Raw genomic sequence first — 16,247 nt, forward strand, 5'->3', positions numbered from 1 at the left:
CCTTGAAGGAAGCAACTTGGCCTATCTTGAAACATCATGTGAGCTACTTAGAGGCACCAATCTCTTACAAGAGTGACAGACAGGGAAAGACTCCTAAAAGAATAGACAAGGGAAACTGGCACTTTTACAGACTCCTCTAATAAGCTGATTTCTTCTTTGCAAGCAAATAGTAAGACAGTTTTGCCATTTTTCTCCTGTCTCATTAGCATTTAATCCTGGGTCAATAAATAACTTACGAGTTCAACCCAAACCCACCACCCTGGTAAATTTTAGAAAGGGCGAAACAAGAGCACAGCATAGTCAGACCCAATCTCCTTCCCTCCTTCTCTCACCCTGCTAAGGGGCTTCCTCCCCCCTGGATCACCTGAATAGATGGCTAGGTGACGTCAGACAGCCTTACCTGTGAGCCTCTGCACTGTCAGCACTCAGCTGCTTGGACAAGGGCCGGTGCCCATAGCTGAGTGTGGCCAGCAGGTTGGTACGGTGCTGCATCTGGATCTGACTGGCACTGGGGCTGATGGAGATGCCCCGCCCGGTGGAGCCTGCAGCTGGCATGTTGCTGAGCATGTCAACAGGCTCTTGTACTTGGATGGTCACCTGCTGTGACTGGGTAGGCTGCTGCATGCCCAAGCAGGTCAGTGCCACGTTGGGAGGAGGGGAACAGTTTTCAGGCTGCTGCTGGAAGATTGCACTGCGGGAGGGTAAGCCTTGAAACTGGGAAGGAGAAGCACCTGGAGAGAAAGGAATCTCAGAGTGACAAGTGCCCAGGTTACCTGTCAGCCGGAAGTAATGGGAGCCAATGAGGATACTCAAACCAGACACTAGCTACAGCAGTGCTTCTCAAACTTTAGTGTGCATAAGACGAATCTGGAGAACTTGTTAAACAACAGATTCCTGGGTTCTCCCCACAGAATTCTGATTCAGTAGGTTCCCCAAGAATTTGTATTTCTAATAAGTTCCCCTAAAAGCTGGTCCATGGATTGCACTTTGGGTAACGTGTATCTGGGCAGTGCTTCTCCCACTTTAATGTGTACACAAGTGGCCTGGAGATCTGGTTAAAGTGAAGATTCTGATTTAGCAGGTCTGGGCTGGGACTGAGATTCTATTTTTCCTGCCAGTGTTGGTTGGAGGATCTCACTTTGAGTAGGAGGGGCCTAGAGGCCAATTCAAACTTTCCTCAAGGATTCCAGGGGAGACAGACAAGGGATGCGGCTTGGGCGGTATTAGGAGATGCTCAGAGCGCCGACTGCTAAAGACTTTGCACCAGTTACTCATCTTCATCTCCATTTAAACATCCTCAAGAGAGGGTCCCACATGTGTGGTGGATAGCCAAACGGAGGCATGACAATAAGAAAGGTTCTGGTAGCAGCTTTTTATTTGGTAGGGCTGGAGGGGGGGTTTTGCTAAAAATATTAATAATAGTTAACCTTTATTAAGAACTGTTTTGTGCCTGAGACTATTCCAAATGCTTTACCATATATTTATTCATTAATTATACCATTATTATCCTCATTTTACATTGGAGAAAGATGAGGGACCCAGAAGTCAAGTAACTTACCCAGAGTTTCACAGCTAAGAAACTGGTAGAACAAGGATTCAAAGAAAGGCAGTCTGGCTCCAGAGGCCACACCCCTGAACACTATGTTATTCTGCCTTTCAAATGGTTCATGGCCCTCAAGACTAAGAGTCACTGGCACCCTGTGGTGTAAGATGAATGGTTCGACCTGAACCTCTCCACTCACCGTGAGACTGGATCATGGCACTGTTCATGGGGGGAGGACTATTACTGGGTTGCCTGAAGAGATGGTTGTTAGGGTGGTTGGGGGGTGGGCTTGAAGGCTGAATCCTTAACCTTAAAAATAACAAAATAAATAAGGAAACTTCGTGAGGTGACAGTACAATCTTGAGTTAAGTTTCAGCCACACAAAACAGAAGTAGAGACTGTTTTTTTTAGTTTTGTAAAGTCTCCATGCTAGAAAAACATACATAAGCTGTCTACCACAGTCTGTCTGTCTATCTATATATTTTTTAATTGAGACAGGGTCTCACTCTGTGGCTCAGGCTAGAGTGCAGAGGTGTGATCATAACTCACAGCAATCTCAAACTCCCAGGCTTAAGTGACCCTCCTGCCTCAGCCTCCCAAGTAGCAGGGACTATAGGTGTGCACTGACATTCCCAGCTAATTTTTTTATTTTTTTGTAGAATAGTTATGTTGTGTTGCTCAGGCTGGTCTCAAACTCGTGGCCTCAAGCAATCCTCCTGTCTTTGCTTCCCAAAGTGGTGGGATTACAGGTGTGAGCCACTGTGCCCAGCTTCCACATCCTATTTGACCAGACTTCCCAGCCAAAAAGGCAGAGTTCATATAGGCCTAGGCCTGGCCTCCTGTATGAGGTATCTGATTACTTTTCTCATGGGGCTAAGAAAATAAAGTGGCACAGAAAGTCAGGATTTCAGGAACGCTCCTGAAATTTAATTTGGTTTCTCTGCTTTTCAAATGGATTCTTATAAGATGAATACTAAAATCAGTCAATATTTCCCATATGAGTCAGGCCACGGACACCATGCTATAGAGACAAAGGCTTAGGTATAACACAAAATGATTCATTACCTTTGAAGCTGGTGGGTAAGGAGGGCTGGCTGATTTTCACATGCAGCCTGAAGAGGTGGAGAAGGCTGAGGAGGACAGATAGAATCCTAAAACATAAGGGGGAAAGGAAAAAAGATCATTGTGAGCTTGAAGAGTACTCAGAGTTATTCTCAGGAAGGGAAGAAACAGAAAGAACTATCTGTATCTCAGATTTATGCTTTTTTTGTTCACCAAAAGGTCTGATTACCTTTACTGAACATGTCAATGATAAACAAAACTCAACTCCACTTTGCCCTGAGTGATCTCCTCCAAAATGCACAGGCAAATCCGCTTGCAAGCAAACTCCAAACAAGCTGGAGAGAACAAAGAGTGACGGCCTACTTGAATTTGCTGCTGGAGAATTTGATGGTGCTGCTCCTGCTGGTATAACATATGCTGCTGCTGGGTCTTCTCCAGGGTTCTTTCATCAATCTGCCCCCCGTACATCTTCTGCAGCTGCTCACACTCCTGAAGGGAAAGCAGTTAACACAGATGGGATGCAGCCAGGTCCGCCCATGCAGTGATCTCAGCAGATGCAGATCTGCCCTAAGGTCTCATGGGCAGAAAACACCACAAGAGTAAGAACAGTGTCCTTGATGAGCCCATTTATAAAGGTATAAAGGTGTGTACTACATATATTCACAGTTCTGAACGAATGGAAAACACCAAGGATGGCCTGTGTATGAGGGCAATTGTCCAATGTGAAATCTGTGTACAAAGCACATGCCACTTGAAACTTGGTCATCAGGAAGGCAGAAAGGAAAGCGGCCCTTTAGAGAAGCCTGGAGGTATGTTTCCTTCCGCTGGGAGCACCATTCCCCACCAACTGGAGAGTACGCCAGGTGGCAATGATGTAGAGCAGGCTCCAACAAGACCCAGCACCTGAAAGCATGAGAGGACTGCCAGGGTTGCTTAGAAGAACCTTCCCTGGAGCTTCCCACAGAAACCCAAGCCCAGAAATTCCTTTCCAACAAACTATAGAGACAGGAGAATAATTTAGTCTTTTCATGGAGGAAAGCAAGTTTGATCCTGGGGAGAGCTGTACACAGTAAGAAGGAAAGAATGTTAGAAAGCTATCCTGTTTTAACCCATGAAACTGCAGTGTTGCAGTCGTGCAGGGGTAGAACGTTTACCACCCCAGTCCTCCTGCAATACTACTCTCTGTCACCCATACTTCTCCAGAGATGCCTGCCATCTCGTCCATTACCTGCTGCAACTGTTTGATGCTGCTGTTGTTGCCCATTTTTTCCAGGTGAGCTTTGAAGGCCTGGATGCTTGCAGCCCCATCTGAGAACCGGCGCACAGGGGAGAAACGCTCCGTAGGGAGGTGCAGGGTGTTGGAGTCCTTGTAGGTAGAGCTGAATACATGGGAAGAGAAGGTTAGGGGCTGGGACTCAGGGTGTGTGACCAAATCACATAGGGACTGCTGTTCCAGATGAACACAAAGACGGCTGGCTGCATGTGTAGCTCTGCATATTATGTCACTTCCATGCCATTTCTAGAAGCTGGTCATTTCCCTAGCCTGCTTTCCTTTAGAGGGCTCCAAGTGCACATCTTCCATCTCCACTTACCTTCAGTTGGTTTACTTTCCAAGCCCAGTGAGCTCATAAATATACCAGGCCAGAAAGAAGAGCTTTTCAGTATCCCCCAGGCCAGCTGTACAGGAACTCTTGCTTTTATAATATAACCATGTCTCTATCTAGTGCCTTTAGAAATCTAAAATTCACTCTTTGACCCAAAGTTTTCCCTGAGTTGTAATATCTGCATGTCCAGAGGGAAACTATAGTCAGCTTTGTGGTCAAAGGGCTGGCCTGGAGGTTCACAAATTATGGGCTAAAAAATGGAGGGTGAAGGCTGGGGTGGGGGAACATGGGGACTTTTGATCCCAGGATGCAGACAGCACATTCTTAAGGAATGTAGGGTTTAAGATCCTGCATGTAACATGGTCAACACAAAAAAGGTTACCTACTGTGCAGATGAACTTCTCAGAGCAACAGCACCACCAAACCTCCTAATGAAAAAGGAATCATGTGGATTACCTTTAAAGACCCCCACTGCTCAATCAGAACACAGCCAGTATCTTACAGAAAGAAAGAACAAGCTATTGATAAGTAATGCCTAAGACGGCATCAGGGTTAGAAGCTAACACCTATGTTTGTGACCTAATCAGCAAGAGATGTTTATAGGATGAGGTAAGCAGATAAAAGACTGCCAAAGCAGCATTCCAATAGCGGATGGAAAGGATCAGGGTTTCACGTCCAGGGCAGAGATGACATTACACCGAACTCTGGGTGAAATGATGTACCACCTTGCCAGTGATTCATGTTGGACCAAAGCAGAACCATGTAGCTAAGGAAGCAGGTTAATAAGCGAGTTTCAATGCAATGCAGACAGGGAGGGACCAGGAGGAATCTGATGACTGTGCGGAGCTGTTAAGAGCGCCTGGCAGCAGGTGGAAGCTCTCTTTGCTAATGATGACTTCTGTTTCACACTCTACCTGAAGCTGGACACAGTAATGAGCACAAACACATATTTGTTTCAGTAACACAAAAGACAAATGATTGGAAGGGACACAATCCAGAAACAGTGATCTTGAAAGCTGCGTTCAGGAGCATTTCCTCAAAACTTCTCATTTCTGTTTCTATTTCAGGGTTTTTGAGATAAAGCAAGCACATACTATTTTCTCCTAAAATTTGACTCCTACGTTTTCAATATTTTCTTATAATGGACACATTTCTGACTCACTCAGAAAGCTGTGTTCTTCAAGCAGCCAGTACAGTCTTTCTGCACAAAAATCATTCTCTCCCATCAGAGCAATAATCCCAGGTCCAGGTGTTTCATGACTTTTCCAGAAGCTCAGGTTGTAAGTAGACTGATACGCAGGTCAGTCCAGCACCGTAACTTCAGAGGAACACTTCGGACATAGTTGCTCATTTTAGAAGCACTGATAGTATCAATTATGCTTGATTTTATTTTTATTAGCAATCATGTTCAAACTCAGGACAGCCTCATATTAGGCTGATATTCCCACACTGTACTCTTCAAACAGGGACTTGGTTCCTCACCTGGATAAAATTCATCTTGTGTTGTTTTTTGTTGTTAAGACTTAAAAATTTGTGTTAATTTTAAATTACATACTTCCAGGAATAAAAAGGTTGATCAGACACTCTTTTGTCTCCACGACAGACTTCATCTCTTACATACCAGAAGAACAGATATATATGCTGTTCTTTAATCATTTCCTCCAGAAAATGAAGGGAATTAAATAACCTATCCAAGCCACCATTTTCAGTTTTTATGGCCTTGGAAAGCTTCTCTATTCCCCTAAAGACTGACTTTAATCTCTTGTGTTGCATATTTGTATAGTGACCCCATCAAGACATGCTGAATTTGCACAAATGCCCCAATTTACACAATATGCCACGCAGAAGCATTCATATTCTTCCAATTCAAATGGGCTTGGCCACAGGAAACCCTCAAAACACTACCAAACATGAAAACAGACAGCAGACAGACTTCCAGTAGTCAAGGCCTTGGCAATGACTGTAGGAAAGGGTAGATACCACATAGACAGGGCTGTGGGCCAAGGCGGTCTTTGAGTAACAAACGTCAACGGGATATAGGGTCTGTGACAAAAGCTGACTCTGGAAATGTGCCTATCTTCTCATCTCCCTAATAAGAATACCTCCTGAGGAATACCTCGAATTAAACAAGGATACCCGAAGGACTTAAGCTAAACAGTAGACTCTGATAAGGGCTGAAAAATTAAGTGTCAGGCTGTGGAGGAAAGAAAGATGGAGAAAAGGAAAAATGAAGCAGTAAAGGGCCTATTGGGTACAAATGTAGAGCTCAAAGTTATGAAAAATCATAGGAAATGTATAGGGGAAAGAGAAGGCAGTTCTCCAATAATTACTCAAAGTACTCTTTGATGTACACTAACAGTGTAGGTCCTGAGAGATTTTCATTAGAAAAAGACTGTCTTTCTGTGCCATCAGATTTTTATTTGAGAATCTTCATTCTTCCTACTCCTCAATGACCATTTTATTCACAGTCATTTATAAAAGCTTATCTTTCTTCTTTCAGAGTTCCAACGTGGCACTAATTATGCCTCCGTCTGCTCAGAGTTCACCTGTCTCTGCTGATTACATTGATGCCGCCAAGTGGGTGACTAGCCACAATAAAAACTATATCACGCTTGCTAGTGTGAGCTGGTTGTAAGATTTCATAACATACATATAAACCTAATTTCCTCAGAATCAGACTGCTTGTCAGCCTTCTCAAGTAAGACTGCTCTTCACTGTCCTCCCCAAAAGACTGAAATAAATTAAGCTCTAGTGACTGCTGGTAGCTTTGAAAATGTGGCCCATGAGCTTGGAGGGACCTTCAGAATGGACATGACTAAGATTTTTAGTCATAAAGGTATTCACAGAAGATAATCATCTTAATCTAGCAAAGTGTCATTCCCTCCCTGCTTCCAGCCTTACTTGGATTCAGTGAAGTTTTCTTTGTCAGGAAGGTTAAGCTTGGTTTTATTTCTTCAAGAGAATGAAATATAAATGTAACAGAGACCTAGCAAAAGATTTTGCCATCAGAATATTGAAAGGATGACTTCTCCAATACATCACTCAAGAGGATGCAGCATCTCTGCTCTACCATTCACAAGGGGCTGTGTCTTTCTCCATATTCAAGTTTGTTGTTCAATGGTAACATGATATAAAATGCTTGTTCTTTTGAAGGCAGTGGATTACTAAAGGTCAAGTTTATTGATACGGCTATAATTCCTCCTATTTACAGTTGGCCTTCTGAGAGTTTCATTTCCTTGCAGGTCTCAAGTTCAATTTCATCTATGGATCAACATCTAGAATCAGGGAAATCAACTGCAGACAATAAACAGGTCTCCAGGCAATGGGAAAGAGGAATTTTGTATTGCTCCAGGACCCAATGGAAAACTTTTGCCCTGTGCATTGCTTAGTGCAAGGAGCTGAGAAGACGAGAGTTCAAGATGACAGCTGGCTTCTACTTAAAGCCATGATGCTAGTCACTGTCACTGTGAGAGAAGGGTGCCTGTTCGATGAGGCTCAAAGAGCACACATAGCTCATGTGGCTACTCACCGATGCTGATCAGGTACCAGGTGAGGAGGCCAGACCCGGGAACGGAAAGGCTGCTGTCCTAGCTGCCGTTGTAGGTCCGGTGGGATCTCAGCTGTAGGGTTGGTCATGGCCAGTGTATGTCTTTTGGACCTATTTGCCAAGTACCTGCAACAAGCAGGAGCACATTTCATAGTAAAAAAGAGAGGCAGGAATATTCCTCTGCAAGAAGCATTAGAAGTTAATCCAAAGCAGTCAATGAGATAGTGCCAGAGCTCAAGAAGGGCTCAGTGGCAAAAAGATCCCTAACTGGATGGAAGTGAAATGTGTCTATCTGGCCAACAAAAGTTGGCTTAACATTGAAGTGGCTAAACTTGAACCTAAGAGCAGCCACCGAAGAAAGGAAAGCAAGCAGATCTAGCTCACAAAGAGGATCAATTTTCCTTACTTCATTCCCTTCAATGGAAGAATTTCTTTTCTACATGTTAATTTTATTCCTTGTTTCCCTCTAAATTTCCAAAATACAAGTCAGAGGAAATGAGGCCTAAAGACTATTCCTAGGGATGCTTCGGGTGTGTCTCTTGATCCCAGAGGCCCCGGTCTGGAAACTGTCCTTACTACAGGTAACACAAAACAGATACTTCCATTTGGGGATAAGTGAGTTCCACAACCACCCCTTCCCTCATGCTCAGTGACTGGAACTCAGTCATCAGAGAAGAAAAATTGATGTTGTCCCCAGGGAACCAACATTCTATAGAGGATGAAGAAACAGAACCACATGAAAAATGTTTAGAATTGTGTATGGGGGGAAGAAAGGCAAGGCAAGAGAACAGAACAGTTTCAAAAGTGGAAGAGTTCAGAAGCAGATGGCTTTCACTCTGAAGATCTTTCAGATCCACCACTTAGTCAACACATTAATAAGATATCTGTCCCCTTCGTCTGGTGGATGACTTCCTTCACCACTGTTGCTCTTCTTGGGCATGACTGAAAGAGGCATCATTTCCTCTCTATTACATCAAAACTGATGGGCAGTATACCCTTAAAATGTTACTCTAAGGAAGAAAGAAGGTGGAGCTTGAAGAAGTAAAGTCTAAGACAAAGAAGGTAAAGTAAAATATTGCTGTCTCTTGTAAGGTAGAAAGGTAGTAAATTTCCTTATTTCTCATGTCTTCATGACCCTGCAGGGCCCATTTGCAACCTTATATACCCTGTTATCAGCAAACTATGGAAACAACAGCATCAAGAGAAAAAAAAAAGTTACCACAATTTTCCTTCTATTGGCTAAACTACAGAAGGAGCTGGCCCACCTGCCAACACCCTTGTTCATCAGGGTTTTTCTTTCCATGTAGGACCAGCTTCTTTTTGCATAGCAGTTCCCTTACAGAGCTACTGGGGCAGGAAGAAGAGTACTGGCCAGCAACAGTCAGGTTCTTAAAAAATGGTCTCATTTCATTTTTAACTACCTTGCCCATTTAAACCAAAAATCAGTTAACATATTATAGAGTAATTAGCAGTTATAAACTTACCAAAAAATAAGCCATTAGTGGTTTAATATCCATTTGATAAAGACACCCAAAGTTTCCCCAAGAGCCCATGAAAACCATTTTATTTCAATTTCCCTCAGAGGAAAAACATATAATCTTGAAGAACACCTGTATTTCTGGGAAAATACATGCTGGATTCTGGTAAAACCCCCACCCCGGAAAATAAGAAAGACAACTCCCACAGGGGGCATGCATGGAACTGGGGACCAGGGCTAGGGACTGAGGCCAAATGAACAGTACAGCATGCCTGATGGTCACTGCCGTTCTCTGTGAATTAGGCATCTCTCAAGAAGGTTTTGCAAACAGTGGATGTTTGCATCTGTCCCTGGCCCGAATCCCATATTCTTTTTTTCAATATTTCTTTGTTGGTACAAGGGGGCAGAAGGAGCACACAGCAAACAGTACAAGAGGTATTCATTCTCCTGGAAAGGAAAAGTCCATGCCAGAGGTCCATGGCTAGACTAGCTAGGATCACTGTCATCCCAAATCTCCAATTCCTTTTCAGTAAACAGTTCTTGGCAGGAAGGAGTAGGCTTTGTGCCTTGTGAATACTATCAGAGTTGCAATATGAAGGCAGGGGGCAAGGAAGGAAGGAGGGAGGAGAGAAAAAGTTCGTATGGTTATTGCTGTCACTTAGGGGACTTCCAATGGCGCTTACAGAAATGAAATTTTCTGGGTAGTCTTCTGTTACTTCCATGTGGGGAGGAACATGCCATCTGGCTTGAGCAAAGAGACCACACAAATGTTGAAGCTGCACTGTACCACCTCCTTGGGCAGAGGCGACCTTTCGTTGGTTGCAGGGGGAGCCTGCCCAAGGACGTTCTGCAAGCACTGCCAGATGTCACATTACCTCTGCACAGCTTCCTGATCTGGCTCCCCATCTGAGCTCTCCTCGTCCACAGGGGTAACTGCTGGCACTGCCTGAAGAGAGACAGGAAGGAAAAGCTCAAGGTGGCAGTTTAGTCTCTGATGTCTCTTATTCTAGTAACTGGACGTGGGTAGGACTTTCTGTTAACTTTCTTATTTACAAAACTTTTCCAGGACTCCTGAGTTATACAAAACTTTCATATACCTGGGTTTTTAAAATTTTTACCTTGCTCAGGTGATAAAAATTGGGCTTTCTTCCCTAATTCATCTTCATTCATTCATTTATTCATCCAACAAATATGCCTACTATGTTACAGGATAAAATGTGAATTTATAGATACAGACCTTGCCCTCATTTTAGAATCTAGCTGGACAACAGAGGTAAGTAAACAAGACAATTAAAAAAGAGAATAACCAAGTCACCTACTAAGGGAGCTTGGGAATTAAGGAAGGCATCCTAGAGGAGGTAACACCTAACCTGGGACCTGAAGGATGCACGGGAGCTAGCTAGGCATAGAGAGAAAGGGGCCATAGGTTTCTAGGGTGAGAGAAAAGAGATGGCCTGCAGGTGTTTGAGGACCTGAAAATACAGTAGAAGATTGTTTACTTGTAATGTCTACGAATTGACCTGTTATTTCATATTAATGTTATTTCCAGAGTTTAAATGTCTTAATTCCAGGAAAGCATAATGAAGTTTTGAAAGTACATTTTTATATATAACATATAATTGTGTAGCTGCAATTCAATGCTTTAAAATAGTTGTTACCTACCAAAACATATAAGTGAAATGAGAACCATCACAATGCATGCATCACTGTGACTATTCCCATCTGCATGAGGATTGGAACGCTGTGCATTTGTAATAGCTACTCATAGCCTGGTGGCTCACGTAATCACCATGCTTCAAGCACTAGAACAAACATCACACTTCAAAGATTATAAAAGAGCATTTGTTAAAATGGATAATTACAAAACAAAATAAAACGCTTTTTGGAATAATTCCACTGTTTGAATGCTTCTAGGTTTTTTAGATCCTTTACTACAATTCTCCAAGGGTGGAGTGAACAGGGTTAGGCAGGAAGTGGCTGTAGATGGGGTAGGGGAGGAATGCTGTGGCCAGTTGTAAATGGCCTTGAATAACACACTAAAGTTTATTTTGAGGAAGGACAGTGGTGAATCACTAAAGGATTTTAAGCAGGGGCATGATCTTATAAGATTTACATTGGAGAAAGCTAGTTCACTTTAGTTGCAGTGTGAAAAGGACTGGAGGCAGGGATCAGGAGACAAGACTGGAAGCAAGGAAGCCAGTTAGGAGGCCACTGTGTTAATCTATGCAATGGGTGACAGTGACCTGAGTTAAAGAGAAGGCTGTGGAGACAAAAAGAAGATATTTAATTCACAGATATTAGATAACTATCTTGGTATGGGGAAGAAGGGAGAGAGAGAAAAGAATTAAGATAAAATCCACATTGCTAGCTTGTGTAATGACACAAGGATAATGATAATGCCATTCATTGTCACCCAAGGGGAGGAACAGGTTTCACAGAGTCATGATAAATTCATTTTGGGACATGTTGAATTAAAATTGTGAATACTTGTGGGATAACCAACTAAATCTACCCAGTAGGCAGTCACATATATAGATGTGTAGAACTCAGAAAAGCATTCTGGGCTGGAGAATCAGACGGTAACTGAAATTATATGGGAGTAGACAAGCTTATCCAGAGAGAGTATGTAAAGTAAGACGGGAACAGGCCTACGATAAAACCCTGGCAAAAAAGCAAATATGAAAGGAGAGGCATGGGGAAAACAAAGAGAATGTGGTACCATAGAAGCCAAGAAAAGAAAATATTTCAAGGAAAAAAATGGTCAACAGTGACTAATACAGTCAGGATGTCCAAAAGATAAAAAGTGTCCGCTGGACTTATCAACAAGAACTTGTTAGTGACCCTGACAAAAACAATTACAGTGGACAGAGTAAGTCAACCCACCTCCCATAAACCTGTTCATTATCCTTCAAAACTTATGTGGGTCTTACCCATCCCTGAATGCCTCTGCCACCTAATAGTCCATGTTATTAACTTTGGCACTTAATCATATATCGTTATTCACATACTTGGCACATGTTGATGTTGTCAATGATGCCAAGGTGACATCAGTGTTACTCAAAGTGTGGCCCATGCACCCCTGCCAGTCCATAAACTGTTTTGTTACCAATCAATGATAAGGAAAGTGCAAAAATCAATAGTAGGCTTTTAGAAACACTTATAGCAACTTAACAGAGTAATTTTGTCTATTGAATAAAAAATTTATCCTTATTATTTTCTCTGTTTTAAAAATTATATTCTTTTCTTTCATCTTGGCTCTATCAAACATTAAAAATTTTATTCTTCTAATGATTCACTTTTAGTGTGTTTTATAAGGGATTAATTCATGATTAATTGAAGGGGGGAAAATAGAAGGGTCCTCAGAGAAGCACTACCTGAAAAAATCTTAGTACCCAATCTGCTGGTACTATGAGATTGAATGAGTGAATGAATGAATGACCTATGACAGGAAAATAACCAGAAATAAACAGAGCCCAGGAAAAAAACCAAATCTTTGAATGTGACCATCATCTAATGAAGATAGGACTGAGAGATGTCAAATGACTTGCTGGAGATCGTGAAAGCCATTTAATCAAGTGATCCAGGTTGTACCAAAAATGTGAGTGGTATTTGTCAAAGGAGAAAGAACTGGTGAGAGGGTAATTTTGCAAACCGGTCTAGAAAGCAATGAATTTCAGAGAGCACTGTTCAGTTCAACTGCCTTCTGGTGGGGAGCAGCTACCTATGAGAAGGCTCTGAGTCAGGCTACTGCTCCCTCCCTCAAGCTGGCGGGAATGCAGCTGTACCTAACAAGGGGCCGCTAAGTGGGGTTTGGTGTAGAAATTATTTGGTTACATAAGGAAGTTAACCAAAAATAAAGTCAGGAAAACTCTACTGGCCTGATGAAAATAGGAATACATTAAGTATCGTAAGTTTGGAGAAAGGAGAAATTCAGACATTTAGTTTGGTCCTGGGTTCCCAACCCTAGGGTTACAACCTCTTTATCAAAAAACTCTGAGAAAGTAAACTGGGCTCTGTGCTGCTACTCACTGGTGTCATGGTGACAAGTGGGGATGGTCCCCGTGGGCGCTTCAGCAGCTGCTGGGCGTGAAGCTGGATGTTAGCTCCTCCGTCTGATGCCCTCCGGCCAAGTGGGCCCATTCCATTGAGCAGCTGCAGGGTGGGTGGCTGTAGCAGAGACTGCTCCTGCCAGGAGTAGAGTGGGAAGGACAGACTAGTCAAATGGGGGAAAGTATGAATGAGAAGAGCAATATACTAATCTACTGAAAATAGGGGATCCACTGATTGTGATGTAGACTACAGAAATATTCCCTCTCACCTGAGCTGCTCTGCAAGAGAAATCATCCTATTCTATAAAGAAATCCTTAAATCCCAGGAAAGATCCCAGAAAGCCTCTCAAAGGAAGCTCAAGTTTGTTTCTTCTGGAGCAAACCCTCTCACATATCCAGGTACCTTGTACTCAAGCTGCCCCGTTGGTTGCAAATTTTGCATGGGCAACAGGTTGTGCATGAAGTTCATGTTAGGGGCCACCTGTAGGAATGGAGTCTGCGGGTTGACTCCAGGGAAGCCAGGTAGGAGCTTCTGAAGATCTTCCATAACTTCCGTGCTGATAGAAAACAGGACGACAGAGAAGTTTGGTTAATAGTCTTACTCTAAAGCGCTTATATCCCAAAATTGACAGCACTGCTATGTTTAATACCATTCATTTTATTTTTTTTACTTTCTTCCTAAATTTGTACTTTTCTCTAAGATCCCAAAGTAAAGCAGATGCCCAATGTGTGGACTCGGACTCTCTCCCATTTGACTGTTTGGGACTGGGGGTCGGTATTCTTCATTGGCCACTTGTGTAAAACCAACAGCTCTGAGCCAAGAGGAAAGACTGGCAGCAGTCCAGTTTGGGTTTCCAAAGCCTGGAGGTGAACAGCAAGTTTCTAGAGAAAATGGGCCATCCGCTAAAACAATAGCTGCCTGAAGTAGCAACTGATTCCCCAGGGAAAGAATGCAATTATTCCTGTCAGTGCCGATAGGGCAGATAAGTACTGGATGTACAGGGCTGTCATGCTACAACAGTAGGTTTTACAGCATACTTTAAAATAAGAGATCTTTCCACAAACAGAGAGACTCAGAACTCCACCCCTTTGCAGCTGACACAGTCTGTGGAGCCAGAATGTTCTCCTACTGCCTGTTTGATCATAGGCCGAGAACAAGAAACATAAAGCAAGCAAATCAGCAGGCATGGGAGTCTTTTTTGGAAATTCACTCAGAGAAAAGAGATATTTGTAAGAAAACCAGCTTTGCCCCTCACTGAACTCTCAAGAGAATTCTTGCCACAACCTTCTCTTCCCTACTAAGCAAAGAAAATATCCAGAAAAGAGGTAAGGCTATTTTTAATGTTGACAGTCTTAAACTGTAGAACAAAAATGGAGCGAGCTGGCATTTAGCCTAATTCCCCAATGTGAGGGCATCAGGGAACATCATGAAAGACTGCTTTGGGAAAACACTTTGAGAACCTGGTGTGGTTTTGGATTTTTGTGCACAGAATTTTATTTGTCCATCTATCTAAATGGCATCATATCATTGTCCACTTGTCCTGGCCACTGGATTAGAGTTCATCTGGGAGATACAATGAAGTAGGAAACATGTGCAATGGTAGGAACTGAAAGTCAGGTGGCAATTCTTTGCCCTGGTGTTAATAAGGGCTGGTGGCCAGATACTCACCGTGGGTCAGCCACACCCACTGTGTGCCTCCTCATTGACAAATAGCGGACCAATGCTTCAGGGGAAGGCTCTTCACCCTCATCACTGTCCAAGTTCACTGTTCCATCCGGCTGAGGTGGAGGGAAACATCACAAAATTAGAAATAAAAAGTAAGGAAAGGAAGGAGCTGAGAAAGAAAGTGGTTTCAGCTGACAACTATGCCAGGGTGCTACTTGCCTCCACAATTTGGTTCTCTGGGTTGATCAGCTGCACCTGGGGAACGCTGATGTTCATGGCGGTACCTGCCTGCTCCGCCTGGAAAGCAGTACATACGGACACAGACACACCTTAACACTAGAGGGAAATAATGATAGTCTTTCAAAGTAGTCTTGATTGCTAAAAGTCTACGTTTCCTTGATTGCTAAAGTCTTTGGTTCATCTGCCCTTAGAAGCCACAAGGAAGCATTCTGTTGAGAAGACAGTATCTCCCAATGATTTGTTAATTCTTTAAAAAAGAAGCAAAAAAGCAACTTTTGTTGCCCATCCATCCTCAGTCAAAGAAAGGTGCAGATCTTTGATCGACCTCTGACAAATGAAGACATGACAAATGGGAGGAGAGAGGTAAGGAAGATGAGGAAACTCTCTTGACTCAGGTTAGTGAGCAATAGCTAACCCTTACCCCCTGGTGTTACTTATCCTGAACTAGGTCACTGGAGTTATTGCCCACCTGGATATTGACTGGTGCTTGAAAGGCCATGGCTCGGGGCATGCTAGGAAGTGCTCCGAGACGCAGGGTTTTATGTCTCCTATGTCGATCACACAGCAGGCTGTAGATTGCACTATAGTGATCATAGGCATCTGATCTTAATGACTACCAAGAGAGAAGGGAAAAGAGTGGGAAAAAAACAAACAAACCCCGGTGAAATGGCATGTCAATGACCAAAACCTTTTCAGTAATAACATTAGATGACCAAAGCACCTTCTTTCCTCTTTCTAAGGCCCAGGAAAGGGCAGAGGAAGAAAAACAGGAGGAGAACAAAAAGACCCAAGTTCCCAGGAAGGAGAAAAGTGGAAAAAGGAGGATAGAGGAATGACTACTACATCTCACTGTTGTCCCCTCCTTTGGCGATACCTGTAATGTCCGCTCTTTGTCTAATCCCATGTCCTCCATGGCCAAGAGGACATCCTCATTCAGGTGGTCCGTCTCTCTTTCATCTTTTAGCTGTTGGCATTCAGCTATTAACTGTAACATAGAAAGAGGCAAGTTGTCAAACCCCCAACTAGCCATGTCGATATGGCATATCATATGTAATGACC

General features: G+C 43.1%; 1 protein-coding gene across 8 annotated transcripts in view; it reads right to left on the reverse strand.

The window, feature by feature from the left end:
- The window catches only part of SIK3 (SIK family kinase 3), a 235,311-nt gene that overhangs the window by 16,300 nt on the left and 202,764 nt on the right, over nt 1–16,247 (reverse strand). For 3 of the 8 annotated variants that reach the window (XM_076002536.1, XM_076002533.1, XM_076002539.1), the window contains 14 exons: nt 16,063–16,173; nt 15,658–15,801; nt 15,168–15,245; nt 14,952–15,061; nt 13,686–13,839; nt 13,263–13,418; nt 10,109–10,179; nt 7,739–7,882; nt 4,596–4,637; nt 3,834–3,984; nt 2,969–3,094; nt 2,609–2,694; nt 1,743–1,852; nt 401–731 (listed from right to left, as the gene is read on the reverse strand). In XM_076002536.1, coding sequence (XP_075858651.1) covers nt 401–731; nt 1,743–1,852; nt 2,609–2,694; nt 2,969–3,094; nt 3,834–3,984; nt 4,596–4,637; nt 7,739–7,882; nt 10,109–10,179; nt 13,263–13,418; nt 13,686–13,839; nt 14,952–15,061; nt 15,168–15,245; nt 15,658–15,801; nt 16,063–16,173 — 1,814 coding nt within the window. The remainder of the gene's footprint in view (nt 1–400; nt 732–1,742; nt 1,853–2,608; nt 2,695–2,968; nt 3,095–3,833; nt 3,985–4,595; nt 4,638–7,738; nt 7,883–10,108; nt 10,180–13,262; nt 13,419–13,685; nt 13,840–14,951; nt 15,062–15,167; nt 15,246–15,657; nt 15,802–16,062; nt 16,174–16,247) is intronic. The other 5 variants (XM_076002537.1, XM_012773683.3, XM_076002535.1 and 2 more) reach the window with 4 other exon arrangements.

Source organism: Microcebus murinus, chromosome 4, assembly GCF_040939455.1.
Source record: "Microcebus murinus isolate Inina chromosome 4, M.murinus_Inina_mat1.0, whole genome shotgun sequence".
Taxonomy (NCBI): domain Eukaryota; kingdom Metazoa; phylum Chordata; class Mammalia; order Primates; family Cheirogaleidae; genus Microcebus; species Microcebus murinus.